The sequence below is a fragment of the Hyalella azteca genome, unplaced genomic scaffold (genome assembly GCF_000764305.2).
Source record: "Hyalella azteca isolate HAZT.00-mixed unplaced genomic scaffold, Hazt_2.0.2 contig10397, whole genome shotgun sequence".
Classification (NCBI taxonomy): Eukaryota; Metazoa; Arthropoda; class Malacostraca; order Amphipoda; family Hyalellidae; genus Hyalella; species Hyalella azteca.
In genome coordinates this window covers 1-11525 of record NW_025940439.1, presented here as the reverse complement: position 1 = coordinate 11525, position 11525 = coordinate 1, and the positions used below count along the sequence as shown (strand labels likewise).

General features: G+C 38.2%; 1 protein-coding gene across 3 annotated transcripts; it reads right to left on the bottom strand.

The window, feature by feature from the left end:
* Nucleotides 1-3163: 3163 nt before the first annotated feature.
* Nucleotides 3164-10260, bottom strand: LOC108665947 (protein FRA10AC1). Of its 3 annotated transcripts, none has more exons than XM_018152754.2 (6): nucleotides 10077-10260; nucleotides 8049-8211; nucleotides 6663-6828; nucleotides 6081-6240; nucleotides 4122-4238; nucleotides 3774-4026 (listed from the first exon to the last, which is right to left on the bottom strand). In XM_018152754.2, exons 1-6 carry the CDS (start codon nucleotides 10207-10209, stop codon nucleotides 3845-3847), a joined length of 921 nt encoding a protein of 306 aa, XP_018008243.1. In that variant the 5' UTR covers nucleotides 10210-10260; the 3' UTR covers nucleotides 3774-3844. The 3 variants fall into 3 exon arrangements, with proteins under 3 accessions (XP_018008245.1, XP_018008243.1, XP_018008244.1); XM_018152755.2 differs by having other exon boundaries at nucleotides 3774-4023; XM_018152756.2 differs by lacking the exons at nucleotides 4122-4238; nucleotides 6081-6240 and having other exon boundaries at nucleotides 3164-4026.
* Nucleotides 10261-11525: the final 1265 nt, after the last annotated feature.

Here is an 11525-nt window from a genome sequence, read left to right as displayed (position 1 = left end):
GGAGCGCGACACAAGGCGGAAATTTTCAAACGAGAAGACACGAGGACGACTACGAAACTAAGAGAACACGGACACGCAGGGCATGACACGCCAGCAATCATCAGCAAACAACTTGTCGGTCCTCATAAGTCGTCAGTGATAAGTGACTACATTGCGCCACTCATCACAGATATAAATGGAAGTAGTCTTAACGAGCAGCAACAGCCGGGCGTGAACTTCAGAATAATGAACCTTTATTCAAGAAAAAAACTTGAAAGAAAGAGGCAAAAACTTGTGCATATGCTATCAAGATTTCTCTCCAAGCGCCCCAACACATTAGGGAAATCTTGTGGACAGCCTAGAATTGAGTTAACATTCCGGGAAATGTCCCGAAACAGAAGTAGAGTATTTGAACTTCCTCCAACCATTTTTTCAGACTATTTTCTTGGTAAAAATATTACGTATCAGTTTATGTGCCGCAACGAAACAGTCGAGCCCATCAACCTTTTAGGATGCTCGAATGAAATAAGTATCGATTTGTACTGTTCAAGTACAATGATTGCTGAAAGTAAAGTAATTTTGAAGCGTTCGATTCATCCTTCGATGTACAAATCGCCATCGTATAATTCAAATCCTTACCGCGAAACTAAAGCTTGGAGAAGGCAAAACTTCTTCGGAGGCCTCGGAACAATAAAACTTACTCCTCAGCAACGTAACACGAATTTTCTGAGCATTGCACCGGCAATGTTGAACTGCTATGGCTCAACTTTCCTTTGTTTCTTTTGCTACATTTTCCTATTCTACTCAGAAACGGACTTGGATCCTGGAGCTTGCATGGGCGCATTTTGGTCAACGGTTGGACCGAAACCATCCGCAAGCCATGGAGATGTACAGATTCCTTGCTACTCCCGTGGTGAAACTCATGAAGAAATCTCAAGTCTTTACGTCAGTAGTAGACGTTGTGTCTCGGCCATTCAGGCAACACATGGAATACACGGAGGGAATACGCGCTAATGACAACATTTTAGGAGCATTGTTACTTTTTGTTTGCTTGCGGATACTCGCAGTTCTTTGGTTCGCGAAAGAATACGAAATTCATGTACAAACTTGCATCATGTTGATTGTGACCTTCGCAGGCTTTAGATTTCTGTGGCACAGAAAAGTTAACACTTGATAAAGGAACGGAAACGTATTCAGTGGAACCTTGCCTTACGAACTTAATTCGTACAACGGTTTCGTTAGTGAACCTAATATCCCGTAGAAATTGAAGGCAAGTCTCTGATCCGTCGTCCCTGCTTAAAAGTAATCACTTTCACTTATCTACTGTGATTTCAATATGCTGAACAAAAATTATGGTTGTGCCAGCACTTGGTTTAACTTCACTTTCGCAAACGTCTTATTTCGGGGTATGGACGGGCTAGGCGATGCGCCAACGTCACTCTGTCACTTGACAACAAACTTGTCCAAGGTCGTCAAGTTCGATCTCGACTTGAGCGCATGTCTAAAGTCCTCAAGACATCTGATGATCTGACTGAGTTCGACGTACAAGCTAAGAAACCCAGTATCAGCATGAGAGGCTATGTGCCGTTAAATTTTAAATGCCCTTAAAGGCCGCCGACTTATTTATCGACAATTTTTAGCACTTTTGGGCATGGATCGCTCAGCGACCCACGGCCGTTGAGCTGGGCACGCTTTTTCCGATCTGACGGTTTTTATGGTCTAGAGAGGACGTTCGTAAAGCATGGTGACACTATAACAGCAAAGTCATATTATGTTTCTAATTAAAGGGATTTTCTAATAATTACTGGAGGTGGTTGGCTGTTTGTTTTATTGAATCTATTGTATTGAATAGTTGAGTGAATATTTCTGGTAATAATAACTATTTACCATGATCATGCTTTAAATTTATAATACATTGGTGCATTTGCGTAGGGCATTTATTTATATGTATATTGCCATGTTCTAAAAAGTGATGGAAGATTTTAATGCGTTAGCACCAAGTAGGCTGTTCTGGAAACCAAATTTCTTACACGTAGATTTGGGCGTACTTGAAATAGCGACCATCTAGACGGATGCTAGTCTTAGCATATAAATGTTTAGTCCAATTAGTCATTGTAAGTATTCATTAATGCTAGATCTCACGCGTTGTTTTGACAATTGCACAGGTGCTGGGGTACAATGCATTTACCGTTAATTAGTTACTGAAATGAATAACGATGTCGGGTCTACTGCTGGAAATTTTTTTCTAAGGAGTTGTTATAGCTAAAAAAAAATCGTGAGCAATATCATCCCACAGTCTTGTTTTGGTCGACTGTTCACGCGAATTGTCATAGGTCTGGTATCAAAGAGTTGTTTCTTTTATTTTAATTTTCTCAGATTTCGTTGAGCTGTTAACTGAAAAATTAGTAATTACTTTGACATATTGTAACTCCTGGCGTCATTTAGGGAAAATTTCAGATTACAATTCCGCTATGTATTTTTTCCTTGCGACTTTTATTCACGTTTAGAGATAAAACTCCTGATAGTATATTAACATCAGTACAATCAAGATGAACGCGGCCAAAAATCCGTAATTTCGAATCCAAAGAATGTCCCGTTAATGACATCAACACGTGAGCTGAAAGGCCCTCTGACACGACCGGCTTTCATTTTTTGTCTGTTCAACAATAATGATTATGAAGAAACCGAAATCGTTACTTTTTTTCTCCATTTGTGATGAGCTTGTCAATATCCAACGATGTTGCTCACAAGCAATGTGAATAAGTGGAAGTAATCTGCTTGCGATCAACCAAAGATCCAAAGATGGAAGGCAATGTATGGCCCATGGGTTGAATCCAGCCAGTAACGTGATGTTTTCCAGCCATGAATTTGCTTGATTAATTGAATGAATTATTGTTCTTGAATTGTCTTCTGTCCTACCTACTATCAGCAAGGAGCAAGTTACAGCATCCTGCATAATCAGCTCAGATGAGGGCAAATAAACGCAAGTTAACCGTGAGGCCCTTCCTTTCGATGGCTTGGAGACTGCGGATGACAAAGGCGGCGCATCAGCGTGGACCGGGATGATGACGTCCGAGACTTGGCACGAAGACATGACATACCGACGGCTTTTAATAAATTAAGATAGCCGCTCTTAGCGCGCATATAGTGTAAAAACCGGGAATATTCAAATGATATGTAGAAAGAAATTCATCATTCGACTATATTAAATAATACATTTATGCTCGGTAACTTTTCTCCGTTCAAGACACGAGCAATTTACTGGCTTATCAAGTATCTGTACAGATAAAAAAAACGCTATGTACTATGCACATGAAGACATAACCGCAGCAATGAAACATTGTAATTATTCTGCAGAAATATACAAATATAATTCTAACTATGCATACGTATATTTCAAAATAGAAGAGTCAGCCTCAGGAACGTATTAAACTATAGCTTGATATACCTAGCGTCAGCAGGCAGAGTTTAGTCTCACACAGATCAGCAGTTAACTACAGCTCCATAACAACAACATAACAGATAGCCACCCCAATTATAAGCCACACATGGCCAAATGCGACTATTTACTCGCAAAAAATATTAACTTTACATCACAATCAAAACGCTTCAAACCTCCTCTTGGTACAACAACACAATGTCACAATAGGGCAGGTCGTCCAGGCATAGCGGCGGAGAGGTCCCAGGTAGACGGCAGGTCACAGCAGCAGGTCGTCCAGGCATAGCGACGAGAGGTCTCAGGCAGACGGCAGGTCACAGCAGCAGGTCGTCCAGGCATAGCGACGGAGAGGTCCCAGGCAGACGGCAGGTCACAGCAGCAGGTCGTCCAGGCATAGCGGCGGAGAGCTCCCAGGCAGACGGCAGGTCACAGCAGCAGGTCGTCCAAGTATTCCTCGAACTGCTCATCGCGGCTGCGGTCGTCAGGCAGCACCAGGGGCTTCTTCCAGTGGCTCTCCTCAGCTGTCGCAGTGTCAGCAGTGTCAGCTGCGATTGTGTCAGCTGGGCCTGTGTCAGCCATGTCTGTTTTGCGCCTCTTGGTGTCGTCTGCTGCGAATTGAGAAGAAATTGAAGTTGAAACGCTTGTATACATTCATGAATTAGGACGTGTTTAATATTTACTTCTGAGATGCACAGCTGTTTACCTTCAACAGTGCCGGTTTCTCCACTAAACTGTGAAGGCTCTTTTAGCCGCTTCCGTTTCTTGGCCTGTTTACGTTGCTTGCAGTGGTTCAGTCTGGGCGAACACAAGTTACACAGTCCTGCGCAGGTTTATAAAATAGGCAAGCACATTACTTAACAATTGTAGCACGTTAGGTACATAATTGAGATTAAGAATTGTCATACTTAAATTATGGATGTAAAAAGTTCCTGCAAATAAAAATGAGGGTTTACAGAATATCAGTGTTAATCAATCATTTCCCTTCTCAAATGTATGAAAACCGTTACCAGTAAATTTACCAGAGCAAATAATGCTCAATATTTCTGGTATTTGTTACAAAAAGAAGCATTAAAATTTATTGTTCAATGTTTTTGAGTATGAAAAATGCAAAAAATTAGTTATCAAACCATCCGAATAAACAAATATTTACAGCTGATCACAAGAGAATGTTAAAATATTGATACATAAAACAGTACAGAGTCAAACGCAGTGGGAAAATCACTAACATTTTTTATACTATACTATAATATGGTCACCGTGTATATGTATCATTGTTTACTTGGTCGAGAAAAAAATCAATTTAATGACATTCAAAGTTAATCGCTGGAAAACAACTGAACCGTTAACCACCTAAAAACATTAATTTTGACTGAAGCAGAAACATCATATCTGTTGCATTAGCAATATTAATCATAAATACCGTGGTCATTTTAATGTGTTGATCTATGAAATAAATTCATCCCTATGTTTTGAAATATAAATTAGTTTGTTTTTCTGATTCAGCTACACAAGTTAGACACTTTAAGGGGGGCGTCTACCCTCCAGAAAAACTTCCACATTTACTAACGGATCTTTCTGAAACTTCACACATATATGTAAAACCGAAATACAAGCAGATTTTGTTCGTATGGTTTTTTCGGAAAAACCAACAGAAAACGGACAAAAAAGGGGGTACTTTAAAAATCTATCTCCTCCTACAGTTTTCAAGCCACAGCATTGAAAGATATACCATTCGATTTATAAAGACCATACCAATCGAGTGAGGAAGCCCGATTTTTTATTTTTGCCTTAGTTTTTTTTACACGCATTTTCCTGTTTTCTTCTCATTTTCCCCCATCCCTCGATTTTGAATCTAAACTATGCATAAATCTAAAAAATATAACTCAGTACTCACTGCAGTGAGTGACAGAGAGCGCATTTTGTCGTCGACGAAAACGTGAAGTCACGGACGGACAGACAGAAAGACGGACGGACATGGCGAGCACAATAGTGCATTTTTCCATAAATAAGAAAATGCGCTAAAAAGGGCTTCGCTACTCAATAGGTATGGTCTTTACGAATCGAATGGTATATGTCTCATCGCTGTAGCTTCAAAACTCTAGGAGGAGATAGGTTTGCCGTGACAATAAGTGTGAATGTTCAGGAGAGCGTGACGAAGTCCCGCGCGCATCGCAATAGGCACTCAATGTAGCAAGGATACGAAACTAAACGTTACTGGAGCTGGATTCCAGTCAAGGATGGTGGGAGCGACTGCATGCACACCTCCTCATATGACGCCAGGCGGGTAACTATATAAGGTGCACCTCAAGAAGACACTCTATTTGAAGTGCTCGCAGCGAATTTCATCCTATTTTATTTGTCTAAAGAACTCCCCCCCCCTTTCATGATCTGTCGTGAACGCATAAATCAACGTACAGAGATGGTAATGGTACCATTGGATAGGGCAGAATGTCAGCTTTAATATGAAACTAATAACCGGAAAAGCCAAATCCGAAAACTTTAGGGTAGACGCCCCCCGTGAAAGAATGGGAGATTTGTACTTGCTGAGCTCATTTCCAAAAATTAACAATGATTGCAGGAAAAGTGCCACCTAAATTTAACGTCCACACCAATACAGGAAATAGAATTTCTAAACTCTGCAAAACAATTCAAAAGACCTCACTGAGTTTGACGAGGGCGTTCTTCTTAACGCCGCGCTCGGTGTAGACGAAGTTCATCTCCCAGGACGTGAGTTGTGTGTCGGCGCCGCAGCGCTTCTCCCCGCACCTGAACTGCCCCTTGCCTTCCTCCACCTCCTGCTGCGTGCGCCACCGCAGCCCTACCTGCACATCACCACCATCTTACACTCTCACTACTGCGTGCGTCATATCGTCGAAATAGTGACACTCTTTCTTACCTACAGCGTGAGAAGAGCCGCCGTAGCTCTGATGTACCCTTTAGCCCGGTGATACATTGTAAGGATGACCCATATAAAGGCGAAAATTGCATTGCTAAATGGATATAGTCTCACTCATTTCTCTTGGTGTACTAGGACACATCTTCAAAATCATTGGATTACAGCTTGCAGGCTTCCCGCATTGTGATGAATACAGAACATTAGTAGTAGGAAGTTTCAGTCCCTCAGCATATTTGATTCCTTCCAAAAGGGTTCATGAAAACACATCTAGCAGTTTTTCTATGAGCTCATAACTCCAATATCATATCATCTAAAAAAATCACTCCCGAGTTGATGCAAGTAGGTTACCTTATTCTCTTTATATCTGCTGAGGTCGCAGATGCAGTACTCCTTGAAGAGCTTGTCGAAGTATTTCTTCGCTAAAGCTTTCTGCCAGGAGCTGGTGTCGTCGCCAGCCTCCCACAGGAACTGGTGGTGAGCGCGCACGACGTCCATGTCGCGCACGTCCCGGGAACTGCAACCATACCGAGCACATTTAAATGAAGTATAAAAAGTAACAGAAAGCAGTAGCGAATGAGATTTACTTTATACCATTTTTAGCGCATTTTCTCACTTATGGAAAAAAATGCACTATTGTGCTCGCCATGTCTGTCTGTCCGTCCGTCTGTCCGTCGGTGACTTCACGTTTTCGTTGAAGAGAAAACTCTCTGTCACTCTCTGCAGTGAGTACTGAGTTATATTTTTTATATATTATACTATACTTTTATTATACAATTTTCTAACAACAGAGAGGCCTTGCAACGGTGTTAAATCCTTCGCTTCATGGGCAATTAGGGTAAGCAAGTAGCAAACGCCTTTGAAAAAGAAAAAACAAATGCTGTGGGCTACAAATCCTCAACAAAATATAAATATTTGTGAATCAATATATTCAAGAAATATAAAATTTAGTTAAGGTTTTAGACATATAGGTCTTTTACAATGAACATTGTGTGACTTCTTCCATGCACAGATGGCTGAAAAATGGCAAGGGAATTTAAAAGGGGAAAAAAATTTGCATAGGATTAGTTAGAGATAAAGAATAAGAATAGAACTGTGCACAAGGGCAATTTGCTCAAAAAATGTGGATGCAAGTCGCAAGACTGAATTAATGACAATGGAAGCTTTAAATGTAGTTGGAAAGCTATGGAAAAATTCTGTGCTTTAGCCAAGATTTATCATTGAAATATAGGACTAATGCAGGAGCTGGCAAGGTGGTTGCTATTGACCCTCAGGTGTTTGGGAGAACAAGCAAGGCATTGATCAATTTGTGTGGAACAGAAGAGGTTTTGTTTAGGGGAGGCAGTACAAATTTTTATAGGTACCTAATCTTGTATTTCTTCACTACATGGTACCAATGATCACTGCCATTTCCTCAATATCTATATAAACATAGATATCCTCTAACATTATAGGCATCGGGTAAAACATAGGATCTGTTTGGTTTACAAGAAGTTTCTATCATTTTGATTATCAAAACTGTCATATATACTTCAGTATTTTTTGCCAAATTTTTGTAGAGGTCTGTTCAAGTCAAGACATCCCTGAAGATTAGCAAATGAGGAAAAAGCCACAAATCAATGTGTACTTTCTATATACGTTTTCTACAATACATTCATCAGCTTCAGAGCGCTTAAACAGCAGGCCAGCAAAACGTGCAGTAAAATAAAATATAATCAAACGAGAGCACAAGCAAACCTGTCACGTTGCAGCTGAGTAGTGGCACCAGGATGGTACAAGAGATACTGGTTCACCAGGATCTTGTGTCGGTCATACGCAGTGAGGGAAGACTGGTGGTAACGCAGGATTTGGCCAAGACTTTGACATGACAGATCATTCATGTCAGCTCTAGAAGGAAGACCTGCAACAGAGTGCAAACTTTCAATCTTTATTTGAGGAATCGGATGTATATTTTCCTTTCAATATCAAATAATTCATATCAGAGAATATTTATTAAAGGTAATGTCAAATTTATAATACCTAATTAATCAAAACTAAAAAAAATTAATACATCTTAGAGCACAACAAACCAAGAAAAAAATATTGCCTTGCTTCTAAAATGCTTAGAAGTGTTTGACAAAGAAATATTATAAATATTGAACTGAAAATCTATAAAAACATTTTGAAGTTGAACATTCAATCTTTTGGAAAAACTGATTTCAAATCCAGTGTGCCTCTTGCATGCAACAGGGAGTCAATCAGATATAAGATAATAATTCACACTTATTATTGAGTCATATTGTACCAGGTTTTATGAAATAACCCATAGGTATATATTGCAACTCTTAAGACATGTGCCCAAAGCAAGCAAACAGTTACCCCTATTGCAATTCTCAAGATAAGAGAAAGCCATGAGAGCAGCAACTTAAACTCAAGAATAGGTAAGGTACCTATTGTTGCAAGATATAAATTCACAAGTGTGTTTAATCATGCTATCCATTACAGCTTACTATAGTGAATGCTCCAAGTTCTCTCATGTACTAAGGTATTGTGAATGGCATAAAGCTTGCTAACAAAGTACGTACTAGGTACCACTGATTAATGATCATATAATATTTGAGGCCAATTATATAACAGGCACAAATAATTGAGGAATTAGGGATGCAACTCCTTATACATATAAAATAAGATGGATTGCAATGCATTTATTTTAGTGCAAAAAATCAAGGTTTTAGGCTTAATAACAAATTATTTCAGTTTACACTCTTTCTTATGAGACAACTTCATTCTCAATTTATGCTTATACTCTGCCACACTTCTGGAATGGAATGCAGGCAAGAACAAAGCAACAATTGCTTTTTTTTGAGCAATTTTCCATTGCTCAAACATAGGCTCAGGTATTCCACTTACAAGGACAAATAGTGACTAATGTTTGTCATTTAAGAAGCACCAGATTACTTTGGTAGGTACCTATACCAATCATTATCTTCATAAAAACATATATTTAAATGCAAAATGATATCCTTTAGTATAATCAATATTTTATTCATTCATACATATAAAATACTAACACTACCTTTGTGCCAAGACAGTTTCATATGGACTAGAGCATTATAATGAATGTATTTTTTAGGCAATTAAATATCAAATAACCAAATTATATCATTCCCCACTTTTATTCTTCACTTTATGGTACAACTTTTAGGCTAAGTATTCACAAAAATAATACTACATACCTAATACATTTACAGTTATTTTTTACATATTTAGTTCATCTTGTGTTGGTTAATCTTCCTACAATATCATAAAGTGAGTCAACCTTTGATGGAACCAAACACTCTGGTGAGCAGATTTAATTTCACTCTTCAACACCAGTATTGGATAGGCTAGATTTATAAGTCAAGCTTTCAAAATAAGGATTGAAAGTCAAATCAATGAAGTAATGCAAAAGCACACACTATAGTCAATTTGCCAAGAAGAAAGGGTCTTTAATAATCCAAATAAATCAACAGAAGTAACATGAAATTCATTATAGGATTAGCTCTGAATGTACATATGACTTTTGAACATCAATCTCTAAGAGCCAAGTGTCTTTGAAACAAAGTCACTGGTAATTTAAAAAAAAATAATTGCTTTCAAACTTAAAGCAATAAATACTTACCTACTTTAATTTATCATAATCATACAAAATATAGAAATATCAGTCTCATTGTCTCAGAGAAAAGATCAGTAATATTTATAAATTCGGGTACTGGAGTGAACAGTTTTGATTGCATAATAAATTACCTGAGCCATGGGATGGTCCAGATCTGGTCCTGAGCAGTGGGTCTTTGTGTGAAGGAATCTTGAGGCCTTTAGCTCTACAGCCAGGAGGTCTAAAAGAGTCCCCCTCAAATGATGAATCATAATCATCACTCATTGTTGAGTATCTGCTATTTTACTATAAAATATTTTGTCATAAGTACTAAGTCTGAAAGGAGAAAACAAAGCATGTATTTAGTATATTGATATTTAAGTGCACCTTCTATATAGGATTATAGGTAAAATAGGGTAACTTAGATTACTTTTTTTTAAATGATGCCATTTTTTTACTAGCTAAATTAAATTTAAATTGAAACATGCAAAATACAGGTCTATACTCTAGGTTCACTCACCATAAATTGCTGGCTCCTGCCTCTCATAGTTTTTATGTAATTTCAAAAAAAGTGATGGTCTTTGTTACCCCTGCTCTTGGGATATCTTAGACTGGGTGGTAAAATCAATTATATTTTTTGGTAAAATAACTCCAGGTTTTGGTGCATTGTAGTAGAACTCTTCTAGTTACATATGCAAATGATAAATTTTAGGAAAGTGTCATAGTTTGCAAATGGAGCGCTGCCCCCAATGGGGGAACTTTGACCACCTAATGGCAGCCATGAAGGGGTAACATTGACCGGCTTGGAGATCAAGTTATAATTACCATAGGTACCTATATAACATATTTTATGTTTGATACACCTATCAGTGTTTTTTCTTTATGTTTCAGACTCTACAGTTTTATATATGGTAATTTTTACTTAATTTCCAAGCCGGTCAATGTTACCCCATCACAGATGCCATTAGGTGGTCACATTTTGCCCATTGGGAGGCGGTGCCCCTAATTTGCAAACTATGACACTTTCCTAAAATTTATCATTTGCATATGTAACTAGAAGAGTTCTACTACAATGCACCAAAACCTGGAGTTATTTGGAGTTATTTTACCAAAAAATAAAATTGAATTAACCACCCAGTCAAAAAAACCATATGAGTTGGGGTAACAAAGACCATCACTTTTTTTGAAATTACATCAAGACTATGAGAGGCAGGAGCCAGCAATTCATGGTGATTGAGTATAGACCTGTATTTTGCAGGTTTCAATTCAAGTTTAACTTAACTAGTAAAAAAATGACAATTTAAAAAAAAAATGGTCAAAGTTACCCCATTTTGTGGTATGTAACTAGAAGAGTCTACTACAATGCACCAAAACCTGGAGTAATTTTATGAAAAAATTAAAAAAAATTTGAGGGAGTTCTATGACAGGCTTTAAATAATAGCTCGTTTTCATGGGTCACATTTTTCATTTTTTAACCTATTAAATATGCATAGTTTTTGTATCTTTCTATTGTGTTACATTACATAGCCTCAGTATTAGTCCTTTAATGCCCATTGACAAAATTTTTCTATGTCAAATAGTTTTTGAGTTTTGGAGGTTTT

Bases quoted from the DNA above. Each gene is read 5' to 3' on its own strand.
- LOC108665947 (XM_018152754.2), bottom strand. From the start codon at position 10,209: ATGAGTGATGATTATGATTCATCATTTGAGGGGGACTCTTTTAGACCT. The intron at 6,829-8,048 runs GTTTGCTTGTGC...GTATGGTTGCAG, and splicing joins ACTCAGCTGCAACGTGACAG to TTCCCGGGACGTGCGCGACA. The intron at 4,239-6,080 runs GTGAGGTCTTTT...AAACCTGCGCAG, and splicing joins GAACGCCCTCGTCAAACTCA to GACTGTGTAACTTGTGTTCG.